Source organism: Heliangelus exortis, chromosome 16 (assembly GCF_036169615.1).
Source record: "Heliangelus exortis chromosome 16, bHelExo1.hap1, whole genome shotgun sequence".
In the NCBI taxonomy this organism is placed as follows: Eukaryota; Metazoa; Chordata; class Aves; order Apodiformes; family Trochilidae; genus Heliangelus; species Heliangelus exortis.
Window position 1 is genome coordinate 14,575,013 of NC_092437.1, and position 26,580 is coordinate 14,601,592.

The 26,580-nt window shown below is 53.9% G+C and overlaps 1 protein-coding gene across 12 annotated transcripts in view; it reads right to left on the bottom strand.

The window, feature by feature from the left end:
• Positions 1-26,580, bottom strand: part of CHD6 (chromodomain helicase DNA binding protein 6) — a 91,701-nt gene continuing 65,121 nt past the window's right edge. For 4 of the 12 annotated variants that reach the window (XM_071760102.1, XM_071760103.1, XM_071760101.1 and 1 more), the window contains 18 exons: positions 24,292-24,494; positions 23,684-23,883; positions 20,582-20,741; positions 20,071-20,160; positions 19,210-19,313; positions 18,519-18,648; positions 18,208-18,268; positions 17,071-17,128; positions 16,190-16,409; positions 13,932-14,140; positions 11,616-13,178; positions 10,920-11,068; positions 10,444-10,650; positions 9,363-9,809; positions 8,511-8,702; positions 6,766-6,885; positions 5,616-5,720; positions 828-3,570 (listed from right to left, as the gene is read on the bottom strand). In XM_071760102.1, coding sequence (XP_071616203.1) covers positions 2,680-3,570; positions 5,616-5,720; positions 6,766-6,885; positions 8,511-8,702; positions 9,363-9,809; positions 10,444-10,650; positions 10,920-11,068; positions 11,616-13,178; positions 13,932-14,140; positions 16,190-16,409; positions 17,071-17,128; positions 18,208-18,268; positions 18,519-18,648; positions 19,210-19,313; positions 20,071-20,160; positions 20,582-20,741; positions 23,684-23,883; positions 24,292-24,494 — 5,109 coding nt within the window. In that variant the 3' untranslated portion in view covers positions 828-2,679. Of the gene's footprint in view, positions 3,571-5,615; positions 5,721-6,765; positions 6,886-8,510; positions 8,703-9,362; positions 9,810-10,443; positions 10,651-10,919; positions 11,069-11,615; positions 13,179-13,931; positions 14,141-16,189; positions 16,410-17,070; positions 17,129-18,207; positions 18,269-18,518; positions 18,649-19,209; positions 19,314-20,070; positions 20,161-20,581; positions 20,742-23,683; positions 23,884-24,291; positions 24,495-26,580 lie in introns of all 12 variants that reach the window. The other 8 variants (XM_071760099.1, XM_071760098.1, XM_071760100.1 and 5 more) reach the window with 8 other exon arrangements.

Sequence of the window (26,580 nt, forward strand, 5' to 3'; positions counted from 1 at the left end):
TCAGGTGAATTCAACATTCACATATATTTGCTGGAAAAAAATTATATACATCTGTAGCAAGGCTCTGCCAAGTCTGAAAGATAAGCATCATCTAGTCACTAAATTAAAAAAATAAAAATCTGACTTTTAAATCTTTTTTTTTTTCTTTTTATCCATGTTCAAGAGCACAGACAGTTTATTTTGTTAGCACATTTGGTGAAGAATGTATGTTTGTGTGAGTAGCCATGAAACCCGGTGAAAATTTGGCATTTGTTTTGGATATGATGGAAAATAAGAAGCCACTTAAAGCCTTACAGTCTAAATAATCCACAGAGTATATCGGGTTGCAAAAGGGTCACAAAGTAGCAGTCAAAGAGAAGCCTAAACACCCAGAGACGTAGCATACATGTCTGATAAGGAAGAACAAGGTATAAAGCATGCTGGCTAATTAAATAAATTTCACTTAAAACCCTGTTCCTTACACGTGTAACCCTGGAAAAAAACTATCCCGTAACAAGAAATGGACTCTGGAGAGATTGCTGTATCCATTCACAGTAAGGCTTTGAAGATATATGAAGTTTTATAGCATTTGTATTTTCAGGATTTAGGGCAAGTACATGTTCTACTGAATAAAAAGGAAGTTAGTACTTAAAAGGTTCAAAAATATATCAATCGTGATTTTTTTTTTTTTTTTTACATAAATAAATTATATTGATTTTGGATTTAACAGCTGCAAAAACCCTTTCTGCTTCCACTGGAGGCAAAACTGAACAAAATGTTAGTTAAATAGAGATAGCAGCATTTCTAAGAAATCTGTCGATAGTGATACAGTATCTATGCTACAAGGATGTTATTAAATAGAACACATTTAATTATCAGGAAGAGGGGGGTTGCATGATGATTGGTTACATACTTAAGAAAAAATAAATCATCCAATCCAGTAAACTGGGAATAAATTCCATGAAAATAGAAACCAAATGCTTTTTAGACCATGGGTAACAGACTTCTTTGAGATGCTAATTTTAACATGTACATAATTTATAATCCCAAATGTATAAAAGACAATGACACAAAGCATCATAAATAAATAATGCAAACTGAAATAGTTATGTCGAAACATTTGGACCATCTGATAAATTAGCAAAAACTGTAACAGAAAATAAGTAAAAAATACAGTAAATTGTGACAACCAAATGTGAAACCGATTACTAGCACACTCCCAACTCCCTCACCAGCCTGCCTTCTGTCTCACTGCTGCACCACCGCAGGTTTATTTCAAGTCTCAAACCACGAGCTGCAAATAAGATCAAGCCCAAGTGGAAGAAAAACTAAATGAGGAGTGAAGGGAAGGAAAAATAATAAAGCGTCGCCTGTGGAGGAGTCTCAGTACCCAGAGCTGGGGGCTGGTGGCATTACAACCTGTCCCTTGGAAATGCAGACGTCGAAATCATTTGCCAGTGGGAGGGGACTTGGAAACACTGTTGAACAGCAAACGGAATGGAAAGAAGAAGCCAAGGTCATCTCTTCACAGTCTAAATGGTAAAAAGAAGAATCACAAGCTCTGAAAGTCTCTGTTGTCCTTCTCAGAGGACTCCTGAAACAGGAAAGCCGGCCTCCAGCCTTTGCCTGGTTTGCTGAAAGGACGCTGCTTCTGGGGGAAGGAGTGGAAAAATATAAAAACTCAAAAAGCCTCAGTGTTCATGTAAGAGCATTAAAATCAGTGTGGCCTGTTCATGGCTAGTAAAAACCAAAAAGCCTTCACAGCACTTCTAATGCCACAGATGAGAACTAATGCCAGAGGGAACTGAAGACCAGCAGAATCGAGGAAGAAACTGGTAGCTACAGGTACAGTAACCTCAAAAAAGTCATGCAAAGATGCACAAAACCTTTCCAGCTCAAGCTGAAAAGTTCTTGTAACTATTGAGGAAAGGGCAACTAAACTCCACTTAACGTAAAACCAAACTTTGGTTGTAAAAAATACAAAAGAATGTTTGTGTCGTATTTTCACTCGCTGCAGTTTGTCTCCAAACCTTTGAGGTGGGGGGTGATCAAGAAATTATATCACTACCAGTTATGCTTTTGCCTTTCAAAGAAATGAATATATGCATTTTCAATCATTAGTTATATACTTCTGTCTATACTACTATTCTAGTAACCATGATAAAATAGGGAAATACTTTAAATAAAAAATACACATTAGCACTTACTATAGCTGTGCTTTTTACCCCCAAATACAGGCTTTTTTGTTCAGTGTCACTGTAGACAGAAATACCCTTGTCTGCATGTAGACCAAGAGGCAAAGACTTCTCTTTTACTCTTGGTTTTTTGCTGCTTTTTCTTCTCAAAGGAGTGAGCAATTTTGGGGGTGACCGAGTACTGGATTTGCTTTCATCAGCTGGGATGAACGACTGGAAAAACAGAACGAGAATTCGGTGCCTCCCATACTAGCTAGACAACACTGTTTATCTAATAAAGTGGCAAGACCCTGCAACTATTAACATGTAGTATGTCACCAGAGTTTTTTTTTTTCTGACAGGGAATTAGGTAGATAATATTTCTCATGGAAACACAGGTTTATGAATGCAGAGTGGGGCTGGGAGGGTAAGTAACAAAGAGTTTATGGGATAAGAAACTCACAAGCCACAATCTTTTAGTGTTTTTTTTTTTTTTGTCTGTTTTTTTCCCAACGAAACAAAAGTTCTAATTGGTATCGCAAGCCGCTTCGCGCTCCTCCTCCGCTGCCCCGTCCTGCTCTTTCTCTGCCGACGAAGGAGGTGTTTGCTCTGTACAGTTTTGACTGTTTGCAGCTTCTTTTTCGGGCAGCGAGACAGTTTCTAGCTCTGGGTTTGCTGATTCCCCTTTTGCTTTCTTTCTCTTCCGCTTCTGGCTTTCCAGGTTGGCTGCTTCCGAGTGCCTGGTCTGCTGGATGCTGGGCAGCGCCATCCCAATGCCGGGGGAAAGGAACATTGAGGGATAGATCAGTCCAGGAGACATCCCTGGGATAAGGAACGGGTTAAAAGCTACAGGACTACTGGTAGTTATTGCGGATTCTGTCTGATTAGAAAACGAACTAGGACCAGGCTTATCTTCAGAGAGAGTTTCTTTTTTCCCGTCCTGGCTGCTCTGTTTCTCCTCAGTGGCTTTCTCGGCGCTGCCTGCACCACTTTTCGTTGTGCTTGTTAAGGAAGTCGGAGCAGTCGCAGCACAAGTCGTTGTCATGGGGGGGTTGAGAAGTCCTCCGACACCAAACATCTGTGGTACAGTGGCCATGCCCGGCAGCATCATGGGCAACATACTCAGGGTGCTTTTCACGTCCTCGCCAGCAGGCACCGCTGCAAATCCAGCAGGAAACCCGACCAGCCCAGTCAGAGGAATCCCTTGCATGTTTCTCATGTTCTGAAGTCCTACCAGATCCATCCCAGCAATCAGTCCGTTCATGAACAATGGTCCCATCCCAGAAGAAGAATCTGCTACAATACCAGGGCCCTTAATGAGTTCACTTCGGGGCCTCCTCCCCCTCCGGCGGGGCCCCACGTCTCGCAGCACGGGCTCGGTGAGGATGCGATTGAATTTGCTTTCTGGAAGGTAGCCCTGGAAATGAAACACACACAACAGAAAAAGGCCTGACAGTTATCACTGCATCAGAGGAAATCTGTCTTTTCCGTGCTCACATCTGCGTCCCAGATGGTGTCAGCACAGAAAAAATATTTGCTTACATGATATGGAGTTTGAGAGGTACACACAACTTTTCCCCAAGGGATGCTGCCAAATGCAAAACACCCTCGCTCTGCCCTGCCATAGAGTCATAGAATGGCTTGGGTTGGAAAGGAACTTAAAGATCATCTAGTCCCAACCCCCCTGCATGGGCAGGGACACCTCCCACTAGATTAAGTCACTCAAGGCCCCATCCAACCTGGCCGTGATCCTGCAGCATCACAGTGCACAGGGAGGAAAGGAGGAAGCACGTTTTTTACCCTGTGTTAACACCCAGGCCCTCGGAGCAGCTCTGTGTCAGACACTCAGCTCCCTTCCAGCTTTAACCGTGGCTTCAGCCACAGGTGTGACCACGTCTTTTAGATACGAAGGGCCAAATTTTCAAAGCTCTGCAGGATGGCAACACTGCATGGGATGATGCATGGAGAGTGGACATGCTGTCTGAGGGGCTCCCAGCTACAGCTTTGCTGAGACACCAGGAAGGTTCTTCTGAGCATTCAGATACGGGACCAAAGCCCAGCAACCACAATGGGGTGAGACTGCCTGGTTACACAGAGCAGTGCAGGGGGATCCACAGCACCATTCAAAACTTCAATTTTTCACCATCCTCACCACAGACATTTAAATATTTCCCTTTGTGGCTCCCTTTGAGTTCCAATACCACTGATCTTCAAACTATTTCTAATAGCAGATTTAGGTAGGAGAAGTATTTCCCATTGACAACTGCAGTGCAGAAACCTGAATCCCATGACCCTGCAGCCTGCACGACACCACTACTGCCCCCAGAGGGGGAATCTTCTCCTCTCCTCCCACCAGCACATGGGAAAACCTGCACAGCACCTTGGCTGCCCCTGGGCTCCACAGTGCACCCACCCCAGGCCCCTGAACAGCCCAAGGGCTCAGAGCAGCCACATCTCCCTGCACAGGAATGTGCCAGGACAGAAGCACATTTGCCAAAAGCCAAGTGCTGATGGGGCTCAGGGGTGCAAACTCTGCAGGGCACGGAGCTGCAGAACGAAGCAGGTGAGGGGGTGTCTGGGGCAGTGTCCAGGGAGGCAGCTGCCCCCACCAGCAAAGACCCAGCCCCTAAAAACCACGGTAAGGAGGAGCTGCCAGCTCACACGGGTGCTGGCTGCCCAGGCAGGGTGCTGTTTCCTGAGGATGCCAAATCTTCAGTGTTAATTGAAAGCAAATTTGAGCGCAGTACAAACCTCAAAGCCAATTCATTCCCCCCCAGCTGCCTGCAGGGGTGTCACACAAACAACTGCAGCCACAAAACCCGGGAGCAGGTGAGGGGACTGGAGGGAGAAGCCTGGACAAGGCCAGCCCGTGGGGTGGGGAAGGGTGACCCAGCAGCACCCGTGTGCTCCAGGGGAGAGATGTCCCTCTCTCCATGGGCTCCACGTGATGAAGAGGATGAATGAACATGGCTCAGCTCAGCCCCCTCCTTGCCCTTCTCCCAGCCCATGCCTGAGCCTTCAGGCCTGAGGACCTGCAGAGCCTTCAGGAGGCCCAGGGCTGCTGCAAAGGCAGAGTTTGCAGGAGCTGATGAAAAGCTTCAGCCAAGGTTATTTTTGAAAATTTGACCCATGAGAATGTGTTTTGTCCACACCCTGCTATCCAGCACTCCAGGAGGATTACTGCTCCTAGGGTGTGTCTCTGGCCCCTGCTATTTCTAAGCATCCCAAGGCTTTCTGGACAGTCCCCCTGAACTGCTGAGCCCCATTCCCAGGGCACTGACCCCCATCTCTCCTCCCTCTGCCAGGGGAGTTCTCCTGGTGCTGCCAGCCCTGCAGCCATCCCCTCCTGCAGCTGAGGTCCTGCCTCGCAGCTCCCAGATCCTCACTGGAGAAAGGTTGTGGGGATGGGGAGGGGAAAGAAAAGATGACATGATACAGATTTCTCCAAAAGCTCTAACTTACTGAAAGCTTAACAATGTCAGCCCAGTCAGCTGCAACAGCATACTCCAAGTTTGCATCAAGCCACCTTGGCAATTCCTTCAATGCTGGTGCCGTGGCTCCCCCTAACTATAAAACACAGCAGAAGCATGACCTCTATTTTAGAAAGAGTTATGTAAAATAACACAAGAAATACCATTACACTTCTCTTAGCTCCTTGCTTTGGGCTGCCATCTGGCTGGGGCAGAGACTCTTCCCTTGCTACACATTTGCAGGACTCAGTATGCACCTGCTACCTCTAGACACAGAGTTCAGGGAGAAAAGACCAGTTCAGCTTCTGTGGCCCATCCCATCACCCTCCCCGTGGACAATCAATGGGGACAGAGCTTCCATAAAAGCCCTGCTCAGAGCTGGACAAACCTACCAGTTCACCCAGGTCCCCAGTAGTCATTATGGATGTAACAGAGGGAAACAAATGTGGCTGAAACAGCCTGTTTCTGCCTCACCTTTTAGTTTTTGGTTTTAGATGTGAATAATGTCACAACACCTTCTGATCTAGTGCAGTCCTGGGTGCATTTAAAACTGAATTTGGGTGGACAGTATCCCTGAATGTCCCTTCTTATTCAGAGAGGTGAACACCAAGGCAATGGAGATTAAACTGTAGACCAGTAAATCCATGCTCCTTGCTCAGAAAGCATGAAAAACCTCTTCAAACCCTCAACTTCCCTCATGCCCAGCACTTGGATGGGTATGGGTGTGGGTGTGCTCTGCCTGCACCTCCTAGGGAGGAACAAAGCAAAGATATCTGCATGGCAATACTACAATCTGTGGTACATCACAGTGAATTCAAGGGGAAATTCAAATCCAGAATGGGAAGCACCAGCCAGAGCTGTGCTGATGGTGGCTTTAAAGCCAAAGGCTGAATCCCTTTGCCACTGCAGGGTCTGTGCACCCCAGCAGTGGGGAACTCCCAGACTGTGCTTACTCCACAGACAAAAGTTTTCACACGTCTGTGTCCCCTTGGGCAGATTGTCACAGGACACTGGAGATCAGGGATGTGTCCCAGACTTTTGTCCCATCCATAGGCTTCTCTGGACTAAATGTTCCCCTGGGAGAGCTCAGGGTCTGCTAAACATCTCAAGAGACCAAGGGCAGAGCACAGAACTTTGCTTACCCGCCGTCCGGTACCCTTATGTACCACAGGCACCCGCTCCTCTCCCGTCAGTGAGTTAATGTCCAATTTACTGGGGTCCTTGCAGCGTTGCCTCCTCTGCTTGGGCTTGTCTGAAAAATTCTGGAGTGCAAACAAGACAACATTAATGAGACTGACGGCTTAATGAGCCTGGCTGGCTACAAGCCCTGCAGGAGAGCAGCACAGAGGAGCTCCCGAGGGACAGAGGGAGCAGTGCGGGTGGCTCTGACACAGGGACAGCTCTCAAATGAGCACAGTTGGGGTTTGTAGGTATAGAGGGGTTTCCAGTGCACCTCACTGAGATGGCTCCAGCCCTTTCTAGTTCCTCTCCAGCCCTAAAACTGTGACCTGCTGCCAACTCATAGCCGTGCAGCTGTAAAGGGGGCACTAACTACTGCTGAGAAAGAGAACAGGTCTGCACGTGGTGTTCTGAGTCAGCCTGACACAGCTACCTGCTTCTCACCAGCTCATCTGGGCCTTGTTGCCCTCCTGTTTCAGCTGTTCCCACCACAGAGTTGCTGCACCATATCTTGGGGGGGATGAGAGCTCTTCAGGACTGCAACCTACAGTCACAACTGAGTTGCTGCCACCCACTGCACACACCAAGTCCTGGTGTCCCTCAGCCTGCAGGGATGCAGGACCACAAGGAACCCCCAGGCTCTGGCTCCTGACAGGCAAAGACAAAGCCCTGAGCTTGGCCTGCCCTTCAACGAGCTGCAGCCCTCTGGAGCAGCTTTCAATCCATTCTCCCTGGAGAGAGGACATCAGCTCTGACAGGGGAGATCCTGCAGGGCTGGTGTGGGGCACTGGGGGCTTGCTGGGAGGGAGAGGTTCACCAGTGGCACAGCCAGTCTGGGCAGGCTCCAGTAAGGCCCCACAGAAGGCAAGGGTGATGGAAAGGACCAGGAAGGCAGCTCCACACTGGCTGCATTATCTGACTGCTTCATGCAGTGATCCCAGGGGTCCATGATCCTTGGCACAGAGCTCATGTCTTTCTGGACTTTGAAAAGCAAGGGCCATCCTGCCTTGTATTATCACCTTATTTCTTCCTACTCCATTTTACACCCTGTGATCTGCCTACCACATGGTCTCATAGGCTAAATAAGCTGAAGCCTGGAGCAAACCAACCTGTGACACCAAAAGCTGGTTGCTTGAGATGAAAAAAATAATCAGACAGACTTTGAACCCCACTCTCTGCCACTCTGCTTTCTGATGGAACCCATGGTCACACAACTACAGCCTTGGCAGCCTGCACACAGCAGCTTCAGTCCAGGTTTTACAGCAAGGTTTCCTCTTGTCTGGAGCCTTACTTTATACAACTGCACTGCCTAAAATGACCCTGGGTTAAAAGGAGCAATGCAGACCTTGAGCACTCCAAATCCCTTTCCCCATTTCTCTCTCCATCCCTGAAGCTTCTGGAAGACAGTGGGTTAATTATGCACTGGGCAGAGGGATGTGCTGGAGGTGGAGAACAGAGCATGGAGCAGGAGGACACAGGTCAGCAAAGTGACATTCACTGCTGCACAGGGAACAGTGCCACCTCCCTGCCCTGTCATGAACCTTCTGAACAGCCCTGCCAAGCAGCCTGAGCCCGGGCACAGGGAAAAGGCTGCATTTTGAGACACTTTGTGGAAGCCCCGAGCTCCAGAGCAATGGCAGAAAACCCAACACAGAGGGCAAGACACGAGGCAGACACACACACAGGTGCCACCAAAGGCCACCCTTACTGTGCCAAAGCCAGGAACGTCGAGTGTGTAGTCGGACTGCTGACGGAGCCAGTCGAGGAGACTCTTGTTGGGAACAGCCTTCTCTGCTGGGCTGCCCACAGCTGGGACTGGCTGGGGAGTTGAGGTAGCAGCAACCGGCCCATCGGGGAGGGGACTGGTCTGGGGGAGCTGCATGTGGTCTTCCTGAACATCCTGAGGAGCAGAGAGGGCCCATCAGCAACGAGTGGTGATGGATGCACACCCAGATACACAGAGCTCCTGAAGCAGGTCACCTGCTGCCATCACACAGATTAATCCACATATGGCCAGTGACTGGCCCCTAAATCACCACCCACATTACACTGCCACTCAGTCCCCAGAGCTGGAGGCACGGAGGGCACAGAGAGCTGGGAGATGCCTCTGAACTCACCTGGAAATATCCTAATCACCAGGAGCACCAGCTTCCTCCCAGATCACTCCTAAAAGCTATCTAGAGGGACTGGTCTTGCCCCAAGGCCCCCATTCTTCTTTGAGTGGAACCCAGAGCTGAAGGAGAAAGGATGGAGCAGGCGCTTGGCCACAGCTCCAATGCAGTCAAGAATCTTCTGTTCTCTAACCCTAGACACCCCTTGAGGTAGGACAGCTGCTTTTGATAATGCTGAGCAGGACTCAAACACTCCAGATAGAGTACTGCAAGCCAGAGGGAAAACTTCCCTTCCTCCCTGGAACAGTATCCTCTCCTGCCTGCTCCAGCACAAGCCAGGCTGTCCTGGAGTTGGTCCTGCATTGCCATGGGCAGCAGAGATGGAAGGGGATACTTGGACCGTGATTCAAATTGTGCTGACCATGTGAAAGGGCAGAGCATCAACCCACCTGCAGCCTGGTCGGAAGAGGCCTCTCCTTCAAGAAGATGAGGTCCATCCCCTCCACATTTTTTCTCCTGCCCCGTCTCCTCCTCATGGCAGCGTCGTCTCTTCGGAGGCTGCCGTTCACAATTTGCCCTGTGACAGGATGGATCAGCCCTGCCTGCAGGATGCCAGACAAGTCCATGCCCAAGGAGCCCTGGAGGGTGTTCACAGTCCCCAGCTTGGGCATGTTTGTGTTCAGGGGGAAAGGAGTGGAGTTCCCTGGGGACCCATCAGAGGCTCTGGACAAGTCCACTGCTGCGTCACGCCAACCGTTCAGCACAATGGGTGGATGAACATGGGCTGCTGCCAGGTGCTCCAAGCTCCTCTGCTTGGCATCTCTCTCCATCTCAAACTCATAGGGCCTCCTGTGCTTCCGTTCATCCTTTGCAAAGGCAGGGGTCAGGAAACCTTCCTGTGGGTACCAAAGCCACGGAGAGGGTTACGGGCTGTACGCTGCCCAGGGAACACAGCTCTTCAACCCTACACTGAGCTCATCCTCAGGCTCTTCTGCTTCTCCACAGAAGCCCTGAAGGATGCCCTCTCCCTGGGCACATCTTCCCCTGTGTGGGGATGGTGCAGGAGCACCCTCACACACACTCTGATCTCCCTGGGTGCACCACCAGCTGCTGGATAACCAGGCTGAGGTCCCAGGCCAGCAGCTTCTGTCTCTACTGTGTCCAACAATGAGAGGAGATGAGAAAGAGCTGGTGACTGATGGGGCACTGCCCTCTCCTGCATCCTTTCCTCTGGGACACTCCTCTTCCCCTGACCACGCTGGGTGCTCCAGTGCTGACTCTGGAAGCCCCTCTGTAGCTGCAGGAGTGGTGGCAGCTCAGCCGCCTTCCCAGGAGGGGCTGAGAGCCCAGGGAGCTCATCAGGAGCCTCAGCTGAAGGGACCAAGTGGCTTAAAGCTGTGTGTTATACATCACAAGGGGCATCAGGAGGCAGTGAAAACCCAGGCTCCACTTGGGAAACTGCTAAGTGCTTCTGGGCAATGCTTCACCCCAGAGTCCCAATCCTGTCTCCATCTGGAGGCCCCCCCTCACCTTGTGTACCTGTGAGATTAACACCCCGTTGTTGAAGCTGGGATCAGGGGCTTCTGACTCAGCAAAGCTGTTCCTGCTGCCAGCACTGCTGGCTACAGCTGGGGCCATCAGCAGGCTCTGTGTCTCAAACTGCTGGGTGGAAGAAGGCCACTTGCCCTTCAGGATGGCGTGGCAGATGTTGTCAATGCGGTTGATGATCACACGGTCCTGCAAACAGAATTGGATGGTGCCAGGACTTGAATGACTGACTCATGTATTTCACCTCAGGATTAAAGACAGGCCCAGCCCTGGTGACCACAGCTCAGTGGGGAGCTGCTCTGGGGCAGGTGTGTCCATGGCAGGACACACCTGGACTCAGAGCACCCTTGGGAAGCTGTGTGTGGAGGATCAGGAGGCAGCACTGGGGCTGTGTGAGCCACTGCTGGCCAGGTCTGCACACTGACTCTTGCAAAACAAACAGTTAATTTTAAACTCACCTTAGGCCACTCAGAGAAGGAGTAAAGTGTCTTCTCCTGCAGCAGCTGGGCTATGGTTGGTGCCCGGGCATCGTGAAGGTCATCGATCTCCCCAGGAAGGACAGAAGCAGAACTCTTGCTCTCCTCCTCCAGATACTTCTCTGGACCATCTGAGAAAGAGACAGAGAACAGAACCCATCACCACCCTCCCTCACTCCCTCACACCTTCTCACCCCAGCACCAAGCTGGTTCCACCATGCCCCAACAAGCTACCAAACAATGCAGCAGCCCTAAGTCTCAGCCCACGCTGCTCAGGAAGGGCCAGCACTCCCCTGGGCTGAGACTGGGGGGCTTGTATTGCCATGTCCCCCATCCCTGGCCATCCCCATCCCACGGGCAGGTGAGAAGGAAGGCACAAGACTTTCCAAAAGGAGCTGCTTGCCTGGCAGTGCCCTGTGCTGGGAAGGGATGGGAATCCTGCATCCCATGGGGTGCTGATGGCAGAGGGGCTGCTGGGCTTAGGGTGGAAGCTTCTGGCAAACACAGCCACCAACCCCTTGGTCCCCAGTCACATCAGCTGGAGAGACCCCAGCTCCCTCAGAGGAGAGGCTACACCAGGGCTTGGCAGCCCCAAGGCTCTGTCTCAGCAGGGAGGACAGGAGGTCCCTCCCACCCCAGGAGGTTACTGTCAACCAGGGGCAGCTCTCAGGACCATACCTTGGCTCTGGCTGCTGCTGGCTTTCTCCTCCTCTTCTCTCTTCTCACACTCTTCTTGCTTCACCCCCTGGGGCTCGGGGTGCAGGGTCTCTCTGCAGCCTGCTGGCCTCTCAGCCCCTCGGCCCCAGGCCTCCCTCTCGGAATGGGGGGGCTCTGTCCCTGGGACCCCCAGCAGAGGTGAGGGGAGGCTGAAAGCCTGGCTCTGAGCCTGGCCTGGCAAGTGCTGCAGGCTGCTCTCCTCATCCAGGCCGTGGTCCTCCCTTCCCTCTGGCCTGGGCACCCCCAGCCCTTCGGGTGTCCCCAGCCCCAGGGACTCTCTCTCACCATTCACATCTTCTGGGCAAGTGTCCTCAGGTGTGGGGAGGCCAGAGCTCTGCTCCTCACCCCCCAGTTCATTAGCCTCAGGTTCACAACTGGCCCTGGTCCTGGGACCACTCAAGCCTTCCACAATATCTGCTGCTGTCTCAGAGTTATCATCATCCTCTTCTTCCTCCTCATCTTCCTCGCTGTGGCTCTGACTTGGCCCTGACTTTGCCTCCATTCCTTTCTCCTGCAGCAGGCTGATGAACCTCTGATCAGGGGGAACCTTTATTTCATAGTTATGAAGACTGGGACTGTAGAGCCCCACACTTATGACCCCTTCCACAGCCCCACGCTCAGGCAGCACTGGGGCAGGGCTGGCAGGGTCTCCCTTCTGCTGCAAAGCCTGGCAGAGCTCTGCTGGGACGCTCTGCGCTGGGTTGCTCTCGGGGGTAGAAGGTGATGGCTCAGCTTCCTCATTCTGACTGTCCATTCGGTCACAGCCCACCTGCAAACCCTCCAGGAAGGGAGTTTCTCTCATGGCATCTGCATCACAGCTGGATGGGTCCTCGTCCCCTTCTAGCTTCCCCTCAGAGAGTTTAGCAATGCTGCTCCCGACGTCTGTGCAGCTCGGGCTGTCCCTGGCGAGGGAGCTTTGCTCACTGTTGGCCTTCTCGTCGTACATCATGCACACCAAGGAGTCTGGCAGAGAGCTCTCGTCATAGTTACTGGAAATGATGTCCTGAACTTTGGACATGAATGTGTCACAGTTTGGGTCAGGCGGGCTGCCCCCGGCCTGGGACATGGTGCTGTCTGCAGTCTCCACCTTGATCCGACTCTCGGCTTCATTCTCCAGGGATTCGCAGGTCTGGTCCCCCTGGCTGTAGAGAGGGGAACTGTAGAGTTTGGAGTTAGTCTGGTAAAGGCAGCACAGCGTTTCTGGGCCTGGGAGCCCCGTTCTTTTATGCTGGGCATAGTTCCTGTACGCATCTAAAAAAGACAGCTGAGGGTCATTCATGATGTAGTAGTCAGTGCGATTCAGGCCGTGCTTGGCGGTGCCGATCAGCAGGTCCCGGTCGTGTTTCCCACATTCCCACCACACCGGGAGGTAGAGGCTGGGCCGGCACAGCTGGAGCCGCTCCTGGAGCTGGGGACACCTCAGCACCTGCTCCCGCACCTTCCGCAGCAGCTCGATGCGGTACAGGGTCCTGGCAGCACGCTCCTCCGTGATGGGCTCCACGTAGATGTCAGGGTCTGGGGGACCTGCAGCGGGGACAGAAAAGCCCAGGCCCCGCCATAGGGATTGGTGAGAGCTACTCAGAGGTGGTGATGAGCAAGTCTGAACTCTTGCTCAGGCTGCAGGTGAGGTGGGGAGTGCTTGTAGCTCCCTGTCTCACCCCTGCCATTCATTTGTCACCAAATGGACACACGAGAGCAAACACCCTCAGCTTTTCAGGTGGACCAAGAGCAGCATGTGGCTGCAGAGGATTTCAGCCTTGTCTGAGCTCTGTTCCACCAATGCCAGCTGTACAGAGCAGCTCCTCAGGGTCAGAGCCTCTGGTAGCCCTTCAGCAGGTTGTCGGGGAAGGGAGTCCCTCAACCCGTGAAGTTTTTCATAGAATAATGGATTGTCACCTTGTCACCACCGTGTACCACATCCCCAGCACAACAGGAAGGCTGAGCAGCCCTGTGGGCTTCAGCCCCTGCTCTCAAGAGGTCTCATGGAGCTCTTCCATGACCTCACAACCAATTTTATCCAAGACAGCAACCTCCAGATGCGAGGAGTAGAGAAGTAGCAGATCACATCTCTACACTGGAGCTGGGAACTTCTGACAAGGCAGACAAAATGTAGGTGTCTTCTACAAGACCACAGCCTGCCTGGTGTCTCACTGTCTCCAACTGTCCCTGAAACTCCTCCCTTGCCCCCTTGCTCCACGAGACCAGTGGGACCATTTCTGACCTATGAGTACACAGACCTACTGTGATCCCCCCAGAGACCATGCAATTTCTACTTACCATCTTCCTTCCACAGTGGGAGACCACAGACATTCTTGCACATGGCCACGAAGCTGTAGAAGTACTTCTCCAGGCTCTCATCTGTCTTCTTCTCCAGTCGAGAGATGGCTCGGAACTGGGTCCAGTCAAAGATCTTTTTCTCCTGGTCATAGATAACCCCAAAGGAGGAGACAGTGCGGTAGAAATCTGCCTGCTCCCTCCTGGTCCACCTGTGGGGCAGGGAGGAGACATCAGCACCACTGAGACATGTTCTGGTTCTAGCACGGGCAGGACACTGGGCAGAGAGGACCATCTATTTACTGCCCACCAGTTTTGGGGGAGCTGCCAGAAGGAGCCCACCAGGGACATCACCACGACCACGACTCCCATTTTAGGGAGCAGAGTCAGGAGGAGCACAGGCCACAGGCCCTCTGGTTCTTGGCTCACAGCTGAAAACAAACTCTTGGCTGTTTGAAAGGACACTAACTGCAGCTCCTGGCAGTGCTGCTGAGGGGGCACAGGCTCCAGCAGCTTCTGTGGAGGCACAAACTCATCTCATCTACTTGACCTCTGCCACATCAAGTTGCCTCATCACCTCCATGGAAAGGCCATCTCTGTGCCAGGAATTAGAAAGGAAGGTCCTGCAGACACAGCTCTCATCCAGCCCCTTCCAGATGGAAAATGGGACTGAGGTTCACTGCCAGAAGAGTCCCAGAAGTAATCCCCATCCACCCAGCTGACTCCTGTGGACTCCTGGGTGCCAGGGGTGGGTGTCATCCCCTCCCCACTGAAGGGAAGCAGCTGTTTCATTACAGCACAGCTTTCACTCTGGTTTCACTCTGAGCTTTCACCTCCTGAGGATCACTCAAAGGAATGAGCCAGGACAGAGATGGTGAAAAGTGTCCTGGGCAAATACAGCCCCAAGCAAACAGCTGGAAGAGAAACAGGCCCCAGAGAACAAACCAGGGTGCAAAGTGCAGGGCAAGCACAGGAGCAGGTCAGGGCAGAGAAGGGGAAGTGCTATGAGCTGAAGAAACCTTAAAGTCACATCTCAGCTCCTCTGAATTGCAGCTCTGACCCAGCACCACCAAGCAGCTGGGCAGGTCAAAGGAGAGCAGACAGGGTGATGGCACCCACAGCACTCCTGACCTGACAAAAATACACCTAGATCAGGATTCCCACCCCTGCTCCCAGGGGCTGCAAGCCCTCTGCAGCAACATTTCATTCAAAAAAGGAGAATAACAAGAAAGTTAACAGAAAAATCAGTGATCCAAACCAAGGAGCCCAATAGGGAGCTTAATGAAAGGCCTCACATTAAAAGCTGGTGGGAAATTGCCCAGGACACTCCAGTAAGGAGATCCCCCCAAAAAACTACACAGAATTAAAAAGCAGGAAATACCAGGGTGCTGTGGTATCCACAGCACGGCCACTGATGTCCCCACCTTGAAGAGGGGACAGTACAACCAGAAGAAGTCCAGAGGAAGGGGAGAGGGAAGATCAGTGGGCTGGAGCAGCTTCCATGCCAGGAGGTGATGAACAGAGAGCCACCAGATACCAAGTGTGGGCTCCTGCAATGGGGAGAGGTTCAACAGAGACAAAGCCATCAAGGACTGTTGACCCCAGAGAGCCCCAGCAGTTCAGGAAGTCCCAGGGTTGTCTGCTGGGAACTGACAGCAAAGGAGGCAGCACCCCCCTGCCACACAGCAGAGAGCCTCCCAGGGTGCCATGATGGTCCCACCATCCTTCCACTTAGTGGTGTACAAATGAACTAGGAGCACACCACAACCAGGATATTCCACCACAGGGCTCCTGAGGCCACAATCAGGAGATTAATGAAGTGCTGTGAGAGCTACAAGGGGCAGAGAGGCCACACATTAGGGCTGTGCCAGTGCTCATCTGTCACCCCTCATCCATGGTGTGCCCCAACTGCAGGGTACTGCCCAGCAGCACCTGCTCTTCTGGGACTGGGGGTGATCCCTGGTCCAGCAGATGTTGGATTTGACCCTGAAGAGATGTCCCCTTGTTTCCTTTCACTGTGTCACCAGCTGCTACCCACCAACTATAGTGGAGGCTGCTCCCTAGCCAGGCTGGCTGCCAGAGCCACAAAGCTGCTGGTGTCTGGGAGCAGCATTCCCTGTGCTGCAAGGACCCAGGCACCTCTGTCACAGGGGCAGCTGGCTGCAGGGACAGCTGTGGTGACATTCACCTGGGTACATCCAGGGGGCCAAGGATTTCAACCGCTCTAAACCAGCTTTGGAAAAGGCCTTCTGCTGCATTACCTTTTCTGCATTTCTTTGTTCACTGAGTCCATCTCAGAGGCTCTCCTGAACATCTCATCCTGCAGCCAGTAGCCATGGTTACCAGGCACCAGCACCTCAGCGCGGGGAGGCAGCTCCTTGCGGTTGCAGCGCTGGTAGACGGTGACGAGTCTGCGCAGTCTGGCTGTGAGGGCAGATGAGACAGGCCAGCAGGATCTGTCTGAGTCGGAGCCATCCTGGGCTTCAAACATCAGCAAGGACATTAGTATTTAATGCACATTCAAAGACACAGCTTCCCGTGTGCCTCTGGCCCATTCTGAGAACTTCCTGCTGCCTTTCCCCTCTCGTGGGCGACACCAGGGACCACGATCTGAGGGAGCTGTAGTGACCATCCCTGGGCCTCCACACCCCAAAAGCTGCTGGCGCAGAGCTTCCTCATGTCCAAGCTTCCTCCAGAGAGAGCCCAGAGGCAGATGATGGCCGGGGGCCAGGCCATACAGGGGAGAGGGTGGCAGCTCCCTGCTCAGCAGCAGGACCAGCCAGCCCATGGCATCCACCAGCACTGCCCAAGGCAGAGAACTGCACACTCATCTCATCCAGGGAACTGCATGGGCAAGGGCAGGCTAATGGCCTCCCTGCCTGGCTTTGGATGGAAACACTCCTTTCCAGGACCTTGGCAGCTTGTCCCTTGGTCCCACAGGATGGCACAGGAAGGCCTCCAGCAAGAGGATGCCCAAGCCACCTCACCCATGAAGCCAGAGCAGCATATCCCCCGACCCAGCAGCAAGTCCCTCGACCCAGCAGCATGTCCCTCGACCCAGTGGTGCCTGCCTCAGCACCCCAGCTGTGTCATGCCAGCCCCTGGGAAGCCACATGCCATGCTCTGGGAGACACGGCCTCACCTGCCGCTGGCTCGTCCCGCTTCTCGCTGCCTTCGCCCGCCCCAGCAGCCGTGAGGTCCTGCAGAAGGAAGACATCAGAGAGGGATCTCCAGACCCACACAGTACCCCTCATGTCTGCAGCCCACCCGGCCCTGGCAGGGTATGGGGACAGGAGCAGCCCAGGCAGGGAAGGTGACAGCTCATAAGGGCTGTGCTGTCCATTCTAGGGCCTGGAGGGGGGGCCCATCGCAGTGACACGGGCTGTGGTGATGCTGCCCAGGACAGCAGCAGTGTGACAGCCTCTGAGGCTCAAAAGAACCCTGCACCCCCCCTTGCTGCCTCAGTCATTGCTCTTTCTTTCCCTCAGGGCTGTTTCACCAAATGACAGAATTATCAGAGTTGGAAGGGACCTCTAGAGATCATCCCTCACTAAAGCAGGATCAGCTGGAGCACATTACCCAGGACTGCATCCAGGAGGGTTCTGAATGTCTCCAGAGAAGGGGACTCCACAACCTCCCTGGGCAGCCTGTGCCAGTGCCTTGGCACTCTCAAAGAAGTTTTTCTTAAGTTTAGATGAAACTTCCTATGTTCCAGCTTGTGCCCATTGCCCCTCATCCTGTCCCTGGGAAGTACTGAGAAGAGTCTGGCTCCATCTTCCTTGCACCCACCCTTTAGACACTTGTGGGCAGCAATAAGGTCTCTCCTCAGCCTTCTCTTCTCCAAGCTCAAGAGTCTCAGCTTTCTCAGCCTTTCCTCATAGGAGAGATGCTCCAATCCCCCAGTCACCTTTGTAGCCTGTAGTTCCCTGTCTCTCTTGAACTGGGGAGCCCAGCATTGGACACAGGTCCTTGTGGGACACCCCTGACTCCTTTGGAAAGGCCTCTAATGGCTCCCGAAGCCAAGAGCAACCCCTGGCTGTCCCCAGCCCTCAACTCCCAGCAGCTCTCCTCTAGGTGGATGCTGCAGGAAACAGAGGCAAGAGCAGAAGCTGTGCTGGAGGAGGACAGTGAGAGGTGCATGGCAGGCAAAGCCAGCACAGAGCAGGGCTGGGAGCTGGTTCCCCCGTGCCCACAGCAGAGTGGGGCCGAGCCTGGGGTGCAGGGTGGGAGGGCAGGCTTGGCTGGAGCAGAGGTGCATTGAACACTGAATCCCACTCACCTCCTGCTTTGGCAGCCCCTCCAGCTTTTCTCCACTGCTCTCCTCCTTTTCCACGCTGCTTCTGGGTAAGAGAGTGAATTAGTCCCTGGTGATGGTGGCACAACCCCCTCGGCTGCTCCAGTGGTAGACAGGAGGGAGTGGAGAATCAGTGCTCAGGCCATCCCTCTGCCTGGCACTGGGGAGACAGCTTCCCCCTGCCCTCTGTGCTCAGACACATCCTCTGCTTCCCTCCTGCTCCCAGCACACAGCTCACCCCACTGCTACCACGGCCCCCAACAGCCCACGAGCACATGGGGCCACCCCACACCCACCTTTCAGCAGCATCCTGGCCCCCGTCGCTGGCGCCCTGCTCAGCAGAGAGCAGTTTCTCATCCGGCATTCCCACCTTCTCCAGGAAGCAGAGTGCTGGGTCTGCCCGCATGGCGTTGTACCTCTCGTAACCTGCCAACCACCAGAGGCCATCAGGGAGGAGAAAGAACCCCCAGAGGCAGTCCTGAGCCTGGGGCAGGTGAACCTCCTGGTCGGTGGGACACAGCTCCCCACCCAGCTCTCGCTCTCTGCCCGTGCTGCTGCAAGAGCAATTCTCACCCCCAGAAATTCAGAACAATTTCCCAACTTTAGCCCCTGGGCAGCAGGCAAGGAGAAAGCTCAGCCTGTCCATCCTACCAGGCAGCCCTGAGGGTTGGCAGTGCAGCACAGGGAGAGCTGTGCCCAGCACCTGCAGCAGGTGGAAGCTGGGAGCAAACAGCCCTGTGGCTCCTGGAAGCCAATGGCACCCTGCTCCTGGCAAACCAGAGGAGTCTGCTGTGACACTGGGCACCTGCCCCACCTACTGTGTGAGCTGAGGAGAGCTGCCTTGGTACTGTGAGGATACAGTGCAGGGCCACAGCTCTGCCCCATTGCACTGCTGTAATGTCCCCCCAAGGCACTGGAGGTCTGGCCAGGTGCTCCACTTGGGTCCCTCTCACACACCAGCACCCACCAGACAAGCTGGGTACCCACCATGCTTGAAGACACCGATCAGCAGGGATTTATCAGCTTCAGCATTCCACCAGTCCACGGGGATCTCCACATAGTCAATGTCTGGCAGCAGCACATCCAGCTCCCTGTGGCCAAGGAGATACGAGTGTCCCTCTCCCAGCCTCACCGAGCACTGCAGAATGCTGGGCACTGCTGGGCAGGGGCAGTGGGAGACAGAATCCACCACTCTCTGGTTTGGGGACAGCTAATGAGTGCCAGGCTGGCCCGGGGCCATGCTGTGGCCTGGCAGACACATCTTCCTGCAGTCCAAGAGCTGGAGCCCTGGCTCCATCACAACCCACTGCCTTCCCTGCCTGCTTTCTCCACAGATGGAGAGGCTGCACAGCCCCTCTGCCCTCCCACCCAAGCAACAGCAGAGGACTGGAGATCCTGCTGTATCTGAACAGCATCTTTTGGGGGAAATCACCTCAAACATACCAACCCCAAAAAAACAGCACATCTGGTGGGGTGGTCGGCAATGTCCCCTCTGCACAGACTCGTGCTGATGGAGCTGTGCTGGGACAGGCAACTGCCCCTGGAAATTAAGGGGCTCTTGGAAATGAAGCTCAGCATATCACACGTCTTTCTGAAGCAGGACAGCCAGGAGCTGGCAGGCTGCAGGCTCAGTGGTGTCCTTGTCCTCAAGCTGGGAAGGGCCTGAAGGCCACAGGGCTGGGGCACACTCTGCTCCAAGGCCCTGGGAATGGGGCACAGCCCTGGGCTCTCACTTTGGATTAAAGGCACACGGTTGGGGTTGGCTGGAGCTGTGGTGAGCCCAGCCATGGCTCCTCCTCCCCCCTCCTCCCCAAGAAGCATCCCACGGGTTCACTGTAAGGTCCCTACCTGGCAGGGGTCCCTTCGAAGGCTTTGTCTGCAGCCTCCCCCAGCACTTCAGCCTTCAGGTAGTAGAGCATCCGCACCCGCAGCAGAACCCTGTCCGGGGGCAGCAGAGAGCAATGCAGACACGCAGGCAGGAGGTGCTCAGGGGGCCTGGCCCAACAGCCCTCACCAGGGGTTTGCAGAGGGATGCTTGGAGGGCCAGCCAGCAAGGCCAAGGAAACCTGCTCGACACTCTGCTTCCCAGGGTTGGGAGGACCTGCTTTCTCAAGAGCAGGATGGGCACCAGCCATGCAGTGTGACACCACAGCCCTGTGATCTGCTAGACCTGGTGGCTGGAGGTTTGCTGAGCAGGACAGGGCTCCCATGAGCTGGAGGAGCTCCAAGGGTGGTCCAGCAACTGGAGCACAGTGACCCTGTGTGGGCAGTGAGCCCTTCACACCTCTCTCCCACCCTCCCCACGGTAATGGTCCTCAGCCCATGGTCTCCAGGAGCCAGTGTGGGCTGCCACACTCACTTGTTGCAGTGCTGTTTGAGGTGCTTCTTGTAGCTGTCATCGTGCAGGACAACTTCGGGGTTGCAGGTGGCGAGCCAGTCCGCGTTCTTTATCTCAGGAAGCAGCATCTGGTTCTTTGTCTTCTTCCCCTTCCTGCCTCTGGGCACCGGTGCTGACAAGCCTGTAACAGCAAGTGGCAGCCAGTGAGCACCATGGGCACTGTGGGCATGGCCTGGCACTGCCACGGGGCATCTCTGGCACCACGGTGCCCGGGCAGAGCAGCAGAGCCGGGAGCTGGAGGAGGCTGTGCCAAGGTCCTGGCTGCAGGGTGGGGGAAGTGCACAGGGTAAACACAGGGCATGGAAAATCCATCTGATCAACACTGAAATGGAAGTGCTGGGAGTTCTCCGTGCAAGGCTTAACACAAAGGGTATAAAAACACACAAAGAATCATGGAAAGGACCTTGGTCCCAGGCACAACTCTTAGAACCTTACCTGGACACTACAGCCAGCTCTAAAGTTCACCCTGTGGGGACAACACAGTGATCTGGGACAAGAGTTCAAACAAGAAGCTCCCAAATGATCAAAAACTAAAAGAAAATCCTGATGATCTGATCTGTAGGGGTTGTTTCCTATTCCATGCACCAGCAGGAGGGCTGCATGGGAACCAGATCACTGCAGGGGGAACTTACACTTGGCAAAGGTACCAAAGGAAAAAAGAACACAGGCCCATGTGGCTGACAAAGATAAAATGAAGTCCAGTGTCTGGAGCTGAAAATTAAAAATGTTTTCAATCTTGAAATAAGATGCAAGTTCACAGCAGAACATGGAAACAACTCCTGGTTGGAGTCTTCTCCAAAGTGCTCCTGTTCCCAGCACTGAATTGTCCTGACAAACTCTGGGCAAAACATTGCTTCCTCAGCAGGGTGGCCTCTTCCAGGCAGAAGGTAGGATGGGGCTGGATTAGGGCTGAGATGCCCATGTGCTGTGCTCTTGCAGTCATGCAGATACAGGATTGAGAAGGAACAGCCCCAGGATGAAGTCACCAGGGCTGATTGCTGCTGTTGCTTTTCTGCAAATCAGGGGGGCCTGGAGCATGTCTCACCTGGTCAGCAAACATGAGTTGTACCTCAGGCTCCTTGGCCAGCCCCAGCAGTGCCTGCCACATGGCTGCTCCACACCAGAGGGTTCTCCTGCTCACATCAGGTTAGATGCTTTTGTTGTTCCTCTGGCCAAGACCACGTGGAGGTTTAACAGGTGGGTAAAGCCATTCTGAAGAGCTGATGGAGAAATTTCTGGTTGCCTCCCACTGGTAAATATCCAATTTGGTGATGCTCTTACACTAAAGCATTCCTGACCCTCCACTGAAACCATGGCTAGTTTGTTACTTTTCAGACATCATCTAAATCAAGCCCATTCATTTCAGTCAGTTTGTTTCTTGCTCTGCTCTTGAGTCCAGTCCTGGTGCCACTCTGGGCAGGGCTGTGTGGCAAAGGCAGGAGGCAGCACTGCAGAAGTGGCTCACGTTGTGGGAAGCAACTGGAGTTGGGAAGTTAACTGGAGTATAGGAAGGCACTGAAGGCCATGTGCTTGGACAGGTTCACACTGTAAAGCTGTTTGTCATTTCCAGACAGAAGGAAAAAGTGATGTTGGGTTTTAAGCCAGCAGCATGCTCCTGGGGCTCAGCCACAGCACCCCTCCAGAACATCCTTCCCTGTGCTCCACCATGTTGAAACAAGAGCCCCAACTTTTGGCTCCCTGATGCCAAAAGCAGCCTGGAGAGTCCCAACCTCCTCACTACCCACCTTGAACCACAGATTCAGTTTACCCCAAGCAGCACAAAGCTGTGGGGATTTGGCCACCCCAGAGAGTGTCGTGGCCCTCCAAGCCCAACTCACCTCTCCTGAAAGCTGCAGGATGCAGGGGCAGTGCTGCTAGGACAGAGCAGAGTCCTCTGACACAGAACTGGCAGTGACCTTCCATTCCACCCCACAAGAGCCAGAACCAGCTCTGTCTTCACATCATTAAAGACAAATTCCCCTGCAGCTGCAGGCTGCTGTTGGCATGATGGGGTCTATTTGCTGGGCTGCTCCAGCCCCAGGGGGCACAGACAGAGAGCAGAAGCTATGCTGCAGGCATGGGGGTGAACCTGCAGTGTCCCTGCTGCCCAGGCAGAAACAGCAGGGAGGGATCAGGGCTGGGGAGGGCTCTGTACCAAGCTGAGGAGGCAGCAGAACCTCCCAACAGATGCAATTACAAACTGGACATGTGGTGTGATATGGGCCCTCACACCCACTGGAAAATGACTCTGTAGGTCCCCTGAACAAGGAGGTAACAGCCAAACCCCAGATAAAGGGTCCTGCTAGGTGGAGAGAGAAAAGGCAGCACCACCAGGGCAGGACCCTGTGCTGCAGAGGTCTTGGGACAAACCAGCACTGCCTCTCCACACATCAGGGCAGGCACTGCAGACCAGTATGTCTGGGACAAGAACCATAATGAAAAAAGACTCAAGCTGGTGGCCTTGGGTGAGGTGGCTGCACACTCTGCACTGCCAGCTTCCCCAGCAAAGCTGGGAGCATTGTGCCTGGTGTCCTCAGCTCTTGCTGTTAGGGCTGGGGCTGCCAACAGGCACAGGAAGGGTCCCTGGGCAATGATCTCTGCCCTGCAGTGCCCTGAGGACCAGCCAGGCATGTGCTCTGGGTGGGTTAAACACACTCATACCCATCACTCCCAATACATTCATGTGGTCACCAGCACCCCATAAGTTCACTCCCTGGTGTCTCCCTCCACAAAGGAACCCCAGCAGGCCAGAGAAAACTTAGCAGCAGCCACTTGAGAGTCAGAAGGCATCTCTGCTCCCAACACAAGGCTCTCTATGTCATGGCACTGGGTGACAGAAACAGCCTGCCCTACCCAGCCAGCCCCTGCTGCTGGCTCAGAGGGTCAGTGTGGAGGTCAGTCCCACAGCAGCAACTTTCTCTGTGCAGAGAGAGCTGCAGTGCTCAAGCACATCTGCTTGCTGGCTGCTTCAGTCAGCTCTGCTTTGACTTCCACAGCCTTGGTCTTGCAGGCTGGCACAGCAATGATGGGTAGAGGTGCAATGGAAGAGAGAACACGCAATACCTGAGTGATTCTGCAGAGCCTGGTTCTGGCCATCCTTTGTTGGCGTGATGAGATCCCAGATGAAACTCTTGATCTTCTCATCTCCCTTGTAGTGTTTGACACAATAGACCAGCAAGGCCCGACAAATCATCTCCATGTCCTTCTCATTCAGGTGCCACTTGAACCGCCCATGGGTCAGGATATCTTTCCAGCGTCCCCAGCTGGAAAAGCAGGAGCACAGAGAGGGTAAACACTCCTGTGGAACTAGAGACCTTGCTGGCACTGTCTACAGGAGCTCGCTTGGGGATACGGCCCTGCCAGCCCTCCTGGACAGGGGTGTCCCTCCCCCATATTATGGGAGCAGAGAGAAGAAGTTTGCTTGGGATTGAATAAGGAAGAGGCAGGAGCAGATTCTGGAGTCACTGCCCGCCAGCTCACTTTTTGCTCCTCTTAACTCTCCTTCCAACCCAAATGTTCACTTAAGAGCCCCCGTCCCAGCATCGCAGCCACTGCTGGAAGGAGAGGGCACTGGAGCAGGACAGATAAAAAGTGGCTAAGGCAGCCAGTGACCCACCTGCAGGAGGGGACACTCCTGCATGGCCATGATGTCTGGGAGGGGTGAGACTCACCCAAAGATGAGCAGGTTCTTCTCCACACGGAAGCACTCAGCCCGCAGGTACCGCCGCGTCTTCTCGTTGAAGCGCCGGGAGCGCGTGGGTCGCTCATCCGAGTCACTGTCCAGCTCGGAGAACTCCATCAGCTCATCCTCTTCAAAGGAGTTGTAGTGTTTGGTTTGCTTCCGCACCCGAGGCCTGTCAATGACCAAGCTCTCCTACGAGGGACAGAGAGGACAAGGCACTCAGGAATGTGCAGATCCACCCCCCTTCCAGCAGGGCACAGAAGGTCTCCTCCACGCTGCCACCCTGCCCTGCTCAGCCTCGCCAGCCCATCCCACGGGATACCTGCTCCCAATTACCCCTGCGTGGCTCTACCCACATATGAGACAATTTCTGGCCAGCACACACTTCAGCCTGAACAATGGCAGCTGGAAAATCAGGCCCTCTGGGTTCACATTGTTGACAACCAGCCGCTGATTCAGCTCTGAATCATACTCCTGGTCCTCTCAACACTGCCACTACCAAGCACCATACTGGAGGGGGTGGAATTTCTGTCAGGGTGGATAGGTGGGCTGGAGGAGGAAAGGCAGCTTCCAAGAAGGTGCAGAAGGGAACAGTATGAAATTAAATAGCATTTACCTGCCTCCTCTCCTTCCCTCCACCCACCTAAATCTGCCTGGATTTCCAGCATGTGGGACACACCCACCCACAAACACCCACAAACACACACACCCCCCCACAAGCACAGACCCAGAAACACACACACACACACACACACAAACACCCACAAACACCCACACACACCCACACACACCCCCACAAGCACACAGACCCAAAACCACACACACCCCCACAAGCACACAGACCCAGAACCACACACACCCCCACACCCACAACACACACACAGACCCACACACACACAAACGCAAACGCTCACTCCCCCTCTCCCACATAGAGCACTGAGCTCTGCAGAGCTGCAGGGCCTTCCTCTTGCTGCTGTTTAACACCATCTCTGTGGTGCTGCTGCCTTAGTTGGGATTCCTGATTCAGTCAGGCCCTGAGGCCACACTGAAGATGGCTGCAGCACCCTGAGCCTGACGGAGGAGTGGGGAGGAGAGGCCTGGGCTGCAGCCAAGCCCACCAGCTCTGAAAGGCCAGCAGAGAGGGGGGACCCCATCTGTCCACCCCTGCCTTCCAACTGGCAGTGTCATCAAACCCTCCACCTCAGCTCTCTAGCTAGAGAGCTCCTCTCATGAGCTGGGCAGGCAGGGACCAAGAACAAGGATGCTGCTCCTGGGACATGATCCCCAGAGGTGTGTGATGTACAGCTGGAAGCTCTGCTACCAGACCAGAAGAAGCCAAGCACCAGCTCACCAGAGCTCCCCCTGTTGCATTTGCCCATGGCTGCTGCTGGGAAGGAGCCAGCTTGCCAGTGAGGGCAAGGGCAAGACTCCAGGAGCATCCATTTACAGTCCACAGCCCTCTCACCTGGCCACGGTGATGGGCCTGCCAGGTTCACTCCTTATTCCCATCCCTGAAGGTGAGAGTGGGGCTGCAAATGCTGACAGAGGAAGGAGTGACATAATCCAAATTTTTCCCCTCTGACTCCATCAGGCCAGGAGAAGCCACGGGCAGCTCCCTTCATCCCCATTCACCTTCAGGTTTTGGAGAGATTTGTTTCTATAGCAACACCTAGAGACTGAGCCTGACCCACAGGCTCTTTGAACAACCCCCCAGGCACAGGTGAACCTGGTTAGCTTTCAGGTGTTTATGGAAAACATCCAGCAGGCAGCACCAGGGAGCACTGGACGCTGACAGTGGGGGAAGTACTGGAGGAGTTGCCTAAGCTGGAGCTCCTTTTCTAACAGCCCTGCCAGGGCCAAACCCCGCTGGGCTGGGTGACCTCGCTCCTGCTTGGAGGGACGAGAGGCTGAGCAAGAGGGAGCATTTGCAGTCCCATCCCCTGGGACACTGAGCCCCTGGCACCTCCTTCCCCAGCCTGCTCTAACGTAGGACAGAGCTCTGAGACCCAAACCAGAGCAAGCATCCATACACAGCAGTGATGACAAACTCGGTGCTACAGCTGGAATATTCATCCTCCCTGCAACCTGCTATCATCTGTGAGTGCAAACAAGGCAGGCAAGCAGCACAGCACCTTACACCAGTACTGCTGTGTCTTCTAGAAAGAGCCATTCTTTCTGCAAAGAGGTGGAGCCCCCCAGCTAGCACCCACTGCACCCACACCCCCAGGATAGCACCACAGCCCAGTGCTTGCTCAGTGAGGCCCCAGAGCTGCTCTCA